Source organism: Dryobates pubescens, chromosome 20 (genome assembly GCF_014839835.1).
Source record: "Dryobates pubescens isolate bDryPub1 chromosome 20, bDryPub1.pri, whole genome shotgun sequence".
Classification (NCBI taxonomy): domain Eukaryota; kingdom Metazoa; phylum Chordata; class Aves; order Piciformes; family Picidae; genus Dryobates; species Dryobates pubescens.
This window is the reverse complement of record NC_071631.1, coordinates 17,402,316-17,415,092: the sequence shown is the minus strand read 5'-3', so window position 1 is coordinate 17,415,092 and position 12,777 is coordinate 17,402,316. Positions and strand designations below refer to the sequence as shown.

The window sequence follows — 12,777 nt, the reverse complement described above, 5'->3', positions numbered from 1 at the left end:
TGCTATAGTGCAGATTTTTCTACTAACAAATGAGTGCAGGTTTGCATCACAAGAGGGAATGGACTGAAGCTTGAAGATGGCAAATTTACACTGGATGTTAGAAAGAAATTCTTTCCAGTGAGGGTGGTGAGACACTGGGAGAGGTTGCCCAGGGAGGTGGGTGTTCAGGGCCAGGTTGGATGAAGCCTTGAGCAGTCTGGTCTAGTGGAGGGTGTACCTACCTGTGGCAGGGGGGTTGGAACTAGATGATCTTAGAGGTCCCTTCTAGGGATCGTCTGCTGAGCATATCAACCTCATTCATTAGCTCTCATAAGCTTTCAGCATCTGTTTTCTAACAGGGCTTTTGCATTCTTTCACCCCCAAAGCAGAGTGACCAGAACTCGCCACGGACTTTCCGGCATTGGATCAAGTGCCATAACCACTACTGACTGGGGCAAACCGTCCCTGGGGAGAGGCAGCACCGCTCCCCGCGCCAGCGCAGGCTCCCTGAGCCGCACCTCGCCGGCGTCCGCCTGCCTGCCTGCCTCCGCCTCTGCCCTCCCCTCTTAGTGCCTCATTGGAGACCTCTCCTGTCGGAGCCCTGCCTTGCGTTAGGACGGAAGCCGACCGCCAGGTCCCGGCGCGCCACAAGCCTCTTCGAGTACATCCGACTTTGACAAACGTTTGCACATTTCTTTTCTACGGGGCTGGGTTTTAAATTATGAAAAGTTCTACTGCCTGTGGGGGGCAGGATTTTAATAAATGCACACTGTTACCTCCAACCGGTTTAAAATGATTATGGGTTTTCTTTTTATAGAGATATATTTTTTTGGAAGATCCTGTGGGTATTTCAGTTCAACAGAAACGTTTTAGAGACTGACTTTGTCAAAGGAGAAAAGAAGGAGGAAGGTGGGGGAGAGGGGGGGGGAAAAAAAAGGCATTTAAATAATATATGCTAGATTCCTGTGACTGCTGTATGTGGTACCTGAATGAGTAAACTCGGGGGGGGTGGGGTGGGGTTGTTTGTTATGGTACTGTTGTTAACTTTGATGGATTTGGGTAGAATCTATTTTTGTAGCCATTCCAATCAGAAAGGAAAAAACAAAGAACAAAAAAAAAACCACCCCAAACTAATTGAATTTGATTTGTTTTGTTTCAACACTACATTGCTCTCTCTTTTTTTTGTTTGTTTGTTTTGTTTGGAAATAAATTCCCTTTTGTGATCCTGGCCTGCTCTCATCTCTGTTTTTCTCCATCGCTGGCAGCAGGCTCGTGCCTGCTTACCCCCTGAAGAAGGTGGAGCTCTCCCCTCCGTGTGCTGGAGAGGCCAAGGGTATTCCTGCACATTAAGTGGCCTGGTTAAGCAAAGTGGGGGTTTGGTGAAGACACCTGTGGCAAGCAGACTGATGCCTCACGCTGACAGGAAAGGGCAGTGGTTCAGCTCGTTGTCCCTGGGAGGTCGTCTGCTGGATCGTCCTGAATTAACTTGGGTGATAGCATACTGAAGGGAGAAACATTTGTTCTGAAGGGAGAAACAGTTGATCTGGCAAGGCTGCTGAGCTCACCAGCCAATGGATTTTGAAGGAAAACCGGTGAAGAACTCCATGCTGAGCAGTTTGTTACTCTTTTAAGTGTTCTGCTTCCTTTGTCCCTGAACTGACACTGCTTTGTTCCTTTCCACATAAGGAAATGAACAGAGTATTCTCCCGTTTCTCTCCTGTAACTTGCTTGTAACACTAGAAGAGGCAGTGAGAAAGAACTAAGTCTTCCCAGGCTGGGTGCTGAGCTGTCATCATGCTTTGGAAACCTCTCCTTGAAAGCCCTCTTTTATTTGAGCTCTGCTTTTGTCTTCCCAAGCAAGACAGAGGGATCCTTACTTTATCTTAAGAGTACTGGAGCAGCACTTTCTATTCTGCAGGAGAATATGGCTGCAGAGTTGCTGCTGCTGAATGCACAGCTGTAGTGTTTCAGGCACTCTTCCTTCTAGAAGTATTGAGAGTTAATGAGGTTTTAGAGAGCCTTCTCTCCCACCTACTGTGGTCTCACAACCTAGTTTCTATTTCCTTATTTCTACTAGCCTCATTATTTCCTTGTTCCTATTGCTGCAGGCTTGAGGCTAATGGAAAAGGTGGCCTGCTGTTTTCCACCTCTTGTGCCAGGCACTGATGCTGCAAATTTAGAGGAAGTTATGGTTTAATCAGCAGCTTCTGAGCTGGTGTGATCCTGTCCACGTGCATCACCCAGCTGCTGCTTTCTGCTCCTCACAGATGGACTGATTCTAATCAGCCTCTTCTGAGTATTTGGTTTGCTGGCAGGCTCATGGCATGGCAGTCCTGCTCGAGGGGCAGCAGCCATTTATAGCATTCTTCTCATTCCTCAGGTGAGGTTCAAGAAGAGCAAGTGCAGGGTTCTGTACCTGGGCTGGAACAATCCTCACTATCAATACAGACTAGGGGATGAGGTGGTAGAAAACAGCCCTATGGAGAAGGGCTTGGGGGATGCTGATGGACTGGAAGCTGGACATGAGCAGGCAGTGTGAGCTTGCAGCCCAGAAGGTGAATGGCAGTCTAGGTTGCAATCAAAGTACAGCCAGCAGATCCAGAGAGGTGATTCTGGTGCAGCAGATCCAGAGAGGTGATTCTGGTGCAGAAAATCCAGAGAGGTGATTCTGGTGCAGCAGATCCAGAGAGGTGATTCTGCCACTTTACTTTGCTCTGGTGAGACCTTACCTGCAGTACTGCATCCAGCTCTGGAGCCCTCAGTATAGGAGGGACATGGACCTGAGGGAAAGGGTCCAGAGAAGGGTCATGGAAATGATCAGGGGGTTGGAGCACCTCTGCTCCAAGGACAGGCTGAGGCAGCTGGGGGTATTCAGCCTGGAGAAGAGGAGGCTCTGGGAAAACCTAATAGCAGTACCTGAAGGGGACCTATAAGAAAGCTGGAGACTGTTTACAACAGCCTGCAGTGACAGGATGGGGGGCAATGGCTTCAAAGTAAAGAAGAGGAGATTTAGATTGGGTATTAGGAACAAATTTACTATGAGGGTGGTGGAACACTGGAACTGGTTGCCCAGGGAGGAGGTTGAGGCCCCATCCCTGGGGATATTTAAAGTGAGGCTCAACAGGGCTCTGGGCAGCCTGCTGTAGTTGAGGATGCCTCTGCTTACTGCAGAAGGGCTTGAACTGGATGATCTTCAGAGGTGCCTTCCAACCCAGACCATTCTATGATTTTCACCTACATAACCTGAAAAATCCAATAGGTGCACTGGAAGGGTTAGGTGAATGACAAAAATAGTGTCCCAGTTTGTACCCCTTAAAGTGGATTTAGATTTCAAAGCAGAACCAACTTTATCTAGGCTTCCTGTTATTTTCCTGGAAGCACAAAGCAGACTGTTAATGGGATTGAGGAGTTTAGGATGTGTGCTGATGTATGGCAGATTTTGCTTAGCAATGCTTTGAAACCTGCAACTGAAGGATTCAGTGGAGTAAGCTGCTTGGCTTAACTGTTGTGAGCAGAAGCATTGAGAATCCTTTTAGAGCTGCCATGCCTCAAATTCAGCAGAAATAGCAAAGGGCCAAAGCAGGGGAACACTGGAACTTGTGTGTGGTGCTTTCACTTTTATTCTGAGCTGAGCAGGAGAGGTTGGAAAGGCTCAGGACAGATCTGGGGTGGATTTTTTTGCACTGTCAGAAAACCACCAGCAAGTGAAATCAGTGATGGGATGAGACATCCATGAAGGGTAGAGTCTTCAATGAATGTCTGTAAGCAGCTTCTTTGAATGTAAGGGGAAAAGAATCCCTCTGTATCTCTCCCTTTCAGGAGCTGCCTTGTGAGCCATTCTCTTACCCTTAGCCTGCCTATCAGCTGACAGTAACAATAATAGCCTGGTTCTGATCAGAGGAATCAGCTGCTGCCAAACTCCTTGGGTTTTGTGCCTACCTCTACTTTTCTCTCGAGCTCCCCTTGTCTCCTTGAGAGAAGCTTGCTGTCTCCAAGAGCTAATGCTTGGAAGCACTCTGAGGGCTCATTGGCCCTTATTAATGTTATTGCCAGTCAGGCTTTGGCAGCGCTCTCCCCTTCTCCTGCTTTATGCAGCCTCCTTGGGATCTGGCACTCTCAAGTGCCCCTTTGCTGCAGGAGCTGAGCTGCTGTGAACTGCCAGCCCTTGAAAAAAAAATATCCTTTGTTACAGCCATGCTGGCAGCATGCTCCCTAACCCTTGCAGATCCTTTTCTCTGCAGAGGGGGAAATTCTTGGCTCACAACTAAAGAACAGCCCAAATTTTCCACATCTGAACACACACATTTGGTACCTAGCATGGGCTGCCGGTTTACAGCGGGCCTGAGTTTTGGGTCAAATGCTTTCTTGTAACATGAACTCTTTTATGGAGTTGCATATTTGGTGCCAAAATTCTGTAGTCCTAGAAAAAAATTTGGCCTGGGGCTCTTTTGTTCTGGTTTTGGTGGTTGGTTGGTGTTGTGGGGGTTTTTTTTTCAGTAGTAATGCAAACGTTCCTCAGATGTTTAGCAACTGAATATTTGCTGAATTTGTCTAACAGTTCTATTAGAAGAACAAAATGCTGGGAGGAAAAGTATTTGTCATCTTAGTCATAAGGCCTGAGGCATGTCTGGTTAGCAAAAAAAGAAGGAAATAATTTTTTTTTAATAGCTTAATTGTTCTGTTTCTTAGGATATGGGTTGTATCTGTTGCAGCCAGAAGGGGAGCCGCCAAGAAAGCTGGAAGGGGACTTTTTACAAGGGCTTGTAGTGACAGGAGGAGGAGGAGGAATGGCTTTAAGCTGGAAGAGGGGAGATTTAGACTGCAGATGAGGAAGGACTTCTCGACAGTGTTGCTGGTGAGGCACTGGAACAGGTTGCCCAGGGAGGTCATGGAGGTGTTCAAGGCCAGGCTGGGTGAAGCCTTGAACAACTTGATCTAGTGTGAGGTGTCCCTGCCCATGGAACTAAGATGATCATTAAGGCCCCTTCCAACTCAAACCATTCTATGGTTCTGTGAAAGGTAGTACAGGCTTGCCTGGTCTTGCGTCTTCAGTTTGCTCTCTTTAGGCACTAACTGCAGCAGCTGGCCAGGGGATTAAAAGGAGGAAGCCTGAGCTGTGTCTTAGTGTAGTGCAGAGGCTTTCAGCACAGATGAAAATAAAGGGATGGCGCAATATCATCTGTGCCAGGTGTGGGTCTGCTGCTTTGGCTGACCTCTGAGTAGGGGCCATGGGATGCTGGCTGCCAGTGTAACAGGATCACCCAGCCTCACTGAATGGCAGACAACTGGGCAACAAAGTGCTCCTGAAATATTTAAGGAGGCTGTTTTAGAACCTATGTAACTTAATTGTTTTGGTTTCTTCTTGCAGTCATTAATACTTTATCTGGCTTCCTCAGGTTGTTGTTGGAGAAGACCCTGGAGACCTTCTGACTCAAAATAGCTGAGAGAGCAGTTTGAGGATCTTCTCTCCTCATTAGTTTGGGGTAACAGGCTGAAGGTGGAATGTTTTCTCTAGGAGATCTTAGAATAGAATTAACCAGGTTGGAAAAGACCTCTGAGATCATCGAGTCCAACCTATCACCCAACACCATCTAATCAACTAAACCATGGCACCAAGCACCCCATCCAGTCTTCCTAAACATCTCCAGGGATGGTGACTCCACCACCTCCCTGGGCAGCACATTCCAATGGCCAATCACTCTTTCTATGAGGAACTTCTTCCTAACATCCAACCTCAACCTCCCCTGGTGCAGCTTGAGACTGTGTCCTCTTGTTCTGGTGCTGGCTGCCTGGGAGAAGAGACCAACCCCCACCTGGCTACAACCTTCCTTCAGGTACTTGTAGAGAGCAATAAGGTCTCCCCTGAGCCTCCTCTTCTCCAGGCTAAGCAACCCCAGCTCCCTCAGCCTCTCCTCCCCAGCTCTGTTGCCCTTCTCTGGATAAATATGATGAGACCTAGTGGGGAAACAACCCCCCAGAAAGAGGAAGCTATTTTTAAACCAGCCTTATGGGCTGCAAGGTGCTGACTGGATTGTCTGTTCTGCTTTGCAATGGAATGGAACTAAGAAGAGACCCTCTTTATACATTCATCAAATTTCATTTTAAAACTAGTTAGGAGCAGCACTGACCAGCTCCTTACCTGAACTGCTACCAACCTAACAAGGTGGTTGTGAATTTACAGGAAGTTGCATTTTTCTGAGCAGTTCCCACTCCCTCATTTCCCCCCTCCCCCTTCCCCTTCCCCTTCCCCATGTGGTTTAGCCATTTTTAATTTGAGTTACCTTCCTATCTCTCATTTGTGTGAGTACAGAACTTAGTAGCCAAGGGGTTCTTGAGAGAAGATAAGAAAACAGGCCACACCCAAACTAGAGCTGCTGCCATCTAGTATCTTATCTTAACCTCATCACATTTGAAGTTAGGGTCACTTGTTCTGGTTGCTGGCCACACCTGAGGTTTTTTGTTTAATCACCAGCTCCTCTGGAAAGCACTTTTGGGAGGGAGTAGGTTGTCTTAAAGACCCAGGGTCATTGTCAGAAGAGTCAAATCCTGTCCTGACCACATTGTCCCTTCCCAATCTGGTGAGTGCAGAGGAGCACTGCAGGTACAGACTACACTCTGCACTTGTGTTTGCTCTGTCATCTGCCTTCTTGAGGAAAACCACAGGAGGGGGAAACCATCACTGAATTAGCAATGCTGCATGGACACAATCACCTGCTGCGAGTAACCTTAGCCTGTCTGCAAAGGCTTTGTTTAAAGCAGAGCATGGCTTTGTTTGAAAATCCAAGTTGAAAGGAGATTTAGTCACTCTGATAGATTTGGACTGAGGTTTAGGCATAATGAGGACAAAAATGGTGCCACTTTTGCTGTCTTTTCAGTGCCAAGATGGAAACTACTTTGCTGTTGTCAGCAGAGAGCTTGGTGTTGGCAAGGGGGAGAGAGCAGAGGTTGAGCTCTCCGTGCTTGGCTCCCTGAAATAAAACTCCAGGGATGCAGAAGAAAGAGGCCTGTGATTTAAGCCTGTTCACTAGCCTAAGCTCTTATTTAGACAGTATTCACTCTGCCTTGTCTGCTAGCCTCTTGGTTTATAGCAAACATGTTTTGGTGTTGGAACTGACCTCTCCTTTGCAGTCTTTCTTTGGAGATGTACCTAGACATGCCATGTCTGGAGCCTGACCCTTGCCTGGGTGAAATCCCACCTCTTCTTTTATCCAAAACTCTGCCAGCCAGCTGGTGGTATTGCTGGTTGAAAAGTTCAAAGGCACCATGAGAAACCTTGAATTATTGATGCCACTTTCCTTCCATATGCCTGTAATCATCTGCTGCTGGGGCACAGCCCAGCCAGCGCTGATGTCAGACTCTACAGCTGGGCAGACTTGCCAGGACTCTGAACAAACTCTGGGCTGCATGGAAGTGAGGTACAGGAGAGGGAATTCATTACCATATCCATGAATGTGACCTGTGATACGTGGTGCTGAGAAGCTGGCTGGAACTGGGGCGGACAGCATAGGTATGTTGAAGAAGTGACTGTGCAGAGTGATAAAGAAGGAGCCTGAGCAAGCTGTAGAGGTGAATGAAAACATAACCTGTTAAGAATTAAATTCTAGGTGTTTCCCTATAAGATTGATGATTCTACCTTCTCTGTATGAGTTGGGAGGAACCAATGTATTTAGGGAAGATGAGGCTCACCTCACAACTGGTCTTAACTTAGCATGAGCTGTCTGCTCTTCCTTTCATCTGTAGATTCATGCTGTGATTCTTAATTGCACTGAGGTTCTCCTTTCTCTGATGTGAAGTAGTATTTCTTCTATAAAGAAAAAAAGAAGAACAAAAGTTATTAATTTTTCTTTTCCCTGTAGTTGCTTGGCTAAAGTTGGTGTAAAACTGATGATGAGGATCTTTCACCTGCTGCAGTGTGTCCTGGAGGCAGATGGTCCAAGGGCAGTTAATCAGCGCGGGTCTGATGTCAAAGGAATTGTTTATATAAGCAGTGAATCATCTCAGCATTCCCAGTAGTGACAGGGGTGTTACAAAACAATCTGCTCTAAAGCCCTGTCTCAGAAGAACTCTGAACTCTGGGGTTTCACATTCTAACCTGGATTCAGTCAGTCGGGGGTCTGGAGGCTTGGGAGTGAGTCAAACCAAAGTGCTGTGCCTACAAATTTGGGCGGTGTTCCTGATCTTCCTCATCCTCCAAGATCCAAGCACTGCAGTGTTTTTGTGTTGCAGAAGGCTTTAGCTTTGCAGACACATGACTATCTAGCAGAGGCACATAAAAGCAGACTTTTAAATGTCTTGTCTTAGTTTTCTTTTCTTTTCTCCTGCATTTGGCATTGTGGAGCAGCAGTATCAACTTTAAGCCCCTAGGAGGATAGAATATTAACAACTATTCTGTACTGAGGATTTAGAGACTAATTCAGCTGCCATTAATCTCAGAAACAAAACTCTTGGTGCAGGATTTAGAGATCTAGGCCACTATTATTGGTATATTAAGCAAGGGGAGGGGGACTGAAATAAGGTGCCCAGACACCTGCATATTGTAGGGAGTACTGCTTAAAGAGTGGGATAAAAGAAGAGGCTTTGATGTTAAGAGAGGCATTCTCCTGTGCAATACACATGCCCAAGATGTTTTGAACTGTGCCAACTCTGGACCAGAGCAAAAAAACCAAACAAATTCAGAGGGAACACTGAAGATTGATTGTTGAGGAGCTCTTAAAGGCACATAAGAGTGCTCCAGGGCAGCAGCTTTTTGTTCAACATCAGAGCTGCAACTGGGGGAAAAGGCAGATACTGGGATTTTTAACAGTTGTGGAGGATGTTTTTTTCTCCTAGAGCATAATACAAAATGGGTGGTAAGCAAAAAAAAAAAAGCTTTTTGCAATGAAACTATGTACTTTTCATGCACCTAGTCTGCTGCTGGTTTTTCAAAGAGCCCCAGCCTTCCTGGGTTGTGTAAGTCTCAAATGTGGTTTTGCTGCCCTCCTTGGGGTGATTGAGGTGAGGCAAACTGTGTCTCACTGTTCTTTGCCAGCCTGTCCCAAAGTACTGGAATGCATATTTTGGATGGCTTTTGCTTTTTAAATAGCTCGTGAGGAAGCTTGCACAAGTGTTTGGTCTGCAAGCAAGTCATAAAGTATTCTGCAGAGTGGCTGCCCTTCCATCCAGCAGAGCAGGCTGCCTTTCTGGGGTACTAAATGTTAAAAAGTCTCATTCCTTGTCAGATTTTATAGTAGCTGCAAAGATTTAAGGCTTAATGCTGAATTGCAATCGTCCCCCTGTGTCCTCTTCCCCTTCCCCTAGGGGAAGGCAGAGGCCTGTGGATAGAAGCAAATTTCAACAAAGCTTGGCCAGAACTCTTCTGGGCTTTCAGCATGTGTACAAGGGTTTGCTTGCCATTATGGGGAGGAAAACATTTGTGCCATGTAGTATAGCTAATCCTCCCAGCTCAATCCCATCTCGGGAATTCCCCACTAGCCCTTCGGTATCTTTGCAGTCCCTGTTGGTGTGGCTGTGGCTGTCAGAGCTTGTAGACTGCAACCATCATCACTGAGATGCAGGATTCAGAGCTGTGAGGTAAATGTGTTGTCAGCATCCTATAATAATCAAACATCTGACTGAAGGCTTCCAGATGCAGCATTTCAGCCTTTAAATAAACAAGTTAACCCTCTGTGGAAAGGTTAGGAGTTAGTAACAAAATCTTGTCTGCTGTGCCCTCATATCACAGCATCACCCAGGTTGGGAAGGACCTCCAAAGGTCACCTAGTCCAACCAACCTGCAATAAACAGGGACACCCTCAACCAGATCAGGTCACCCAGAGCCCTGTCAAGCCTCACCTTGAAGCCTCACCTTCACCTCCCCAGGGATGGGACCTCAACCACCTGAGCAACCTGTTCCAGTGCTCAACCACCCTCATTGTAAAGAACTTTTCCCTAACATCCATTCTAAATCTTTTCCATCTTGCTGCCTTAGCTTCCTGAAGCCTAGAGAAGTTTTGTGAGCAGCACTAATTCCCAAATCACATTCCCAAAACTTCATGAGTTATTATCTGTGCTTGGAGAAGGAAGGCTGGAGAATCAGTGGGGGTGGGGTATAAACCATGATCTAAATGCAAAGCTCTGACATTGCTGAGGAGGAGCAGACACAGGGCAGCTGCGGACCAGACACCAAGAGCTCAGCTGGATGTCCATATCCTGTCTCCTTTCTGCACACCCATAGTCTAACTCACCCCTAGTTAACCATGGAGCCTGCCTTGAACAGCCAAGCATGACTAGTGACCAAACTGACCTTCCAAAGGGCTGTGAGCACCCAGCCTCAGCACCCATGTATCTTGAGAGCAACTAAAGCTACAATGGGTGCAAGTTTCTCTTTGCTTGTAGAGAACCAATGGAGTGGCTGAAAAACAGAAAGAGGAGGAAGGGCCAAAGGTAGAGAATAATTTAACAGAGAATGAGATGAGAGGGCAACAATGAATCATGGAGTTGCTCTGTGGCTTGTGTGCTGATTTGTTCCTCTCCCATTATCAGCTAAGGTAATCTCTAAGGTAATTACAAATGCACCTAACAGGAGGCTTTTCACCTTTTTTTCCTCTGTCAAGATGTTGCAGTCTGTTTGGTTTCCTTGCTCCTAAGTTTGGGTTCTTTTTTCCCCCTTAGTCCCATTCTCCTCTTCCAGTCACCTTCAAGTTTTCCTTTCTCTGGTTCATTGTTTCCTCTCAGTTATACCCTTACTGTTTTCTGGTTTGGACCTTTGCCTTAAAGTGTTTAGCGACTGGGGAATCAAAACCAGGCTCTGCCATTAGCACTTCATCCAGACAAAAGGGCAGAAGTGGAGTCTGGAGCCTGAGTGGTATTTTGGTCTGTCTGAAGCAGCAAGAGATTGACTCATAAAATAAAAGATCTTCGTAAGTGGAAAGGATAGTAGTGGTATTTTCCAACGGGCTGGAAGGTCAGGACTAATCCTTTGGGCACTTTTACATCCTTTATTTCCTGCCTATGATTAGAGGAAAGATAAAGAGGTAAGCAGTGCTGGTTAACACTTAGAACACTGAACACTTCCTAGACTGACAGCTAACAACAATGCACTGCAGGGGAGCTGTGTGGAGATGCTGTTAGGTGGTGGAAATCTATTTACTTTTGCCTTCTTGCTCAGCCGGATCCTGGAGGGCATTGAACGCCTCATGTTCATGGAACATGCCGTTCAAAACCAGCTCCATCACACCAAAAGAAAAGCTGGAATCAGGGAATTTCAGGGACAAGTACTAGGCCCACATTAGGAATTTTCTTTGATGCACAAATGCTTGCCAGGATCTATTCAGTGTGCTTCTGCAGTACAGATGTGTAGCAACAACAATCCTGAGGTAGAATCAGCTGTTGGGATTTGAAAATCCTTTTGCTGTGGGCAACTAAAACTCTGTCCTTAAAGAGTAAATAGATAATAAAATCAATCCATCTTCTGTCATTATTTCATCTCTTCAGAGGCAATTCTGAAACACAGATTTATGCTACAAAGGTAACTTAGTTTCAACTGCCTTTTTCCTGTAGAGATTATATCAGTTTTACACCACTGGGTTGTTTTCCACTCTGTTATGTTTCTTTTTCCAATGCTTTGTTTCTTCTCTTTTTTTCCCCCACCTCCCATTCCTCATTTGTTCCCTTATTTATTTAATCTCCTCTCCAGTAAGATTTCAGGAGAGCTGTTCAGGGACAGGTGTTGTTTTGGGTATGATCTGTTCGTTAATGTCCTTCTCTTGCACTGCATAACATCTCAAACCTTATTCCCTGGGAAATCAGAAACTATTTCATTGTAACTGCAGTACAGATTCAAATTTACCAAGTACTTGGCTTGTTAAGGGAGAAGTGCCCAGATCAATGGGGAAGAACAACAAATAAACACCAAAAAAATGGAGGTTTTATCTTTTTGCATCTTTTCTACTACTCAGCTTGGACAGCTTCTAGAGCTGCAGCATCAATTCAGCTTTTACACTTGGAGTTAAAACTGCTTGTTTGTTTTGGTTAACAGCCAGTTGTGATCTCTTCAGTTCTAGTCAGCAGTACAGCATCTACTCAGCATTGTGTCTTTTCAACCTGCAAGCCAGTGTTGTTCATCTAGTTCTAACTGTGATTCTAGGAAACTGAGTTAACTATTTAGTGTCCTTCCATCTGATGTAGATCATTAGGAGTCTTCCTCTTCTTCAGCACAAAGGTTATTGGAGAAGGAAAAAATGAAAACATTGGATGTTAGGAGCAAGTTCTTTACAATGGGGGTAGTGGAACACTGGAATAGATTGCCTAGGGAGGTAGTTGAGGCCCCATCCCTGGAGATATCCAAGCTCGACAGGGCTCTGGGCCACCTGATCTAGTTGAGGATGTCCCTGCTTACTGCAATGGGGTTGGACTAGATGACCTTTGGAGGTCCCTTCCAACCCAGACCATTCCATGCTTCCATGATAATCATTCTTACTTAAATTACAGTGTGATCAGGCCTCTGTCAGCTGTGGGAAATCATGGACATTCATTCAGTTGTCTGACTGGCCTCTGCTGAGATTCCTAATAAAAGTAGAAAATAAGGGTGATTCATGACAAGAGCCAGAGATTAACCTGGGACAGGACAGCCAGTCTGGCACTCTTCAGCTGCACAGGTACAGTCCTGCAAATGTCTGCTTGGCTCTCTAGAAACGAGGCAAATTACTGCTTGGGAGGACCTGGCCTTTCTTTGTAGCTTATTTTTACAGCCAACTGCACAATGTTTCCTTTCATAGGTGAACTGAGATAAGCTCTTGCATAATCCTGAGCACTAGAGAA

The 12,777-nt window shown here is 45.9% G+C and overlaps 1 protein-coding gene across 2 annotated transcripts in view; it reads left to right on the top strand.

The window, feature by feature from the left end:
• The window catches only part of LLGL2 (LLGL scribble cell polarity complex component 2), a 38,851-nt gene extending 38,072 nt beyond the window's left edge, over window positions 1–779 (top strand). The window contains exon 26 of one of the 2 annotated variants that reach the window (XM_054170576.1): window positions 369–779. In XM_054170576.1, the coding sequence (XP_054026551.1) occupies window positions 369–373 (5 nt within the window). In that variant the 3' untranslated portion in view covers window positions 374–779. Of the gene's footprint in view, window positions 1–365 lie in introns of both variants that reach the window. The other variant, XM_054170575.1, reaches the window with a different exon arrangement.
• Window positions 780–12,777: the final 11,998 nt, after the last annotated feature.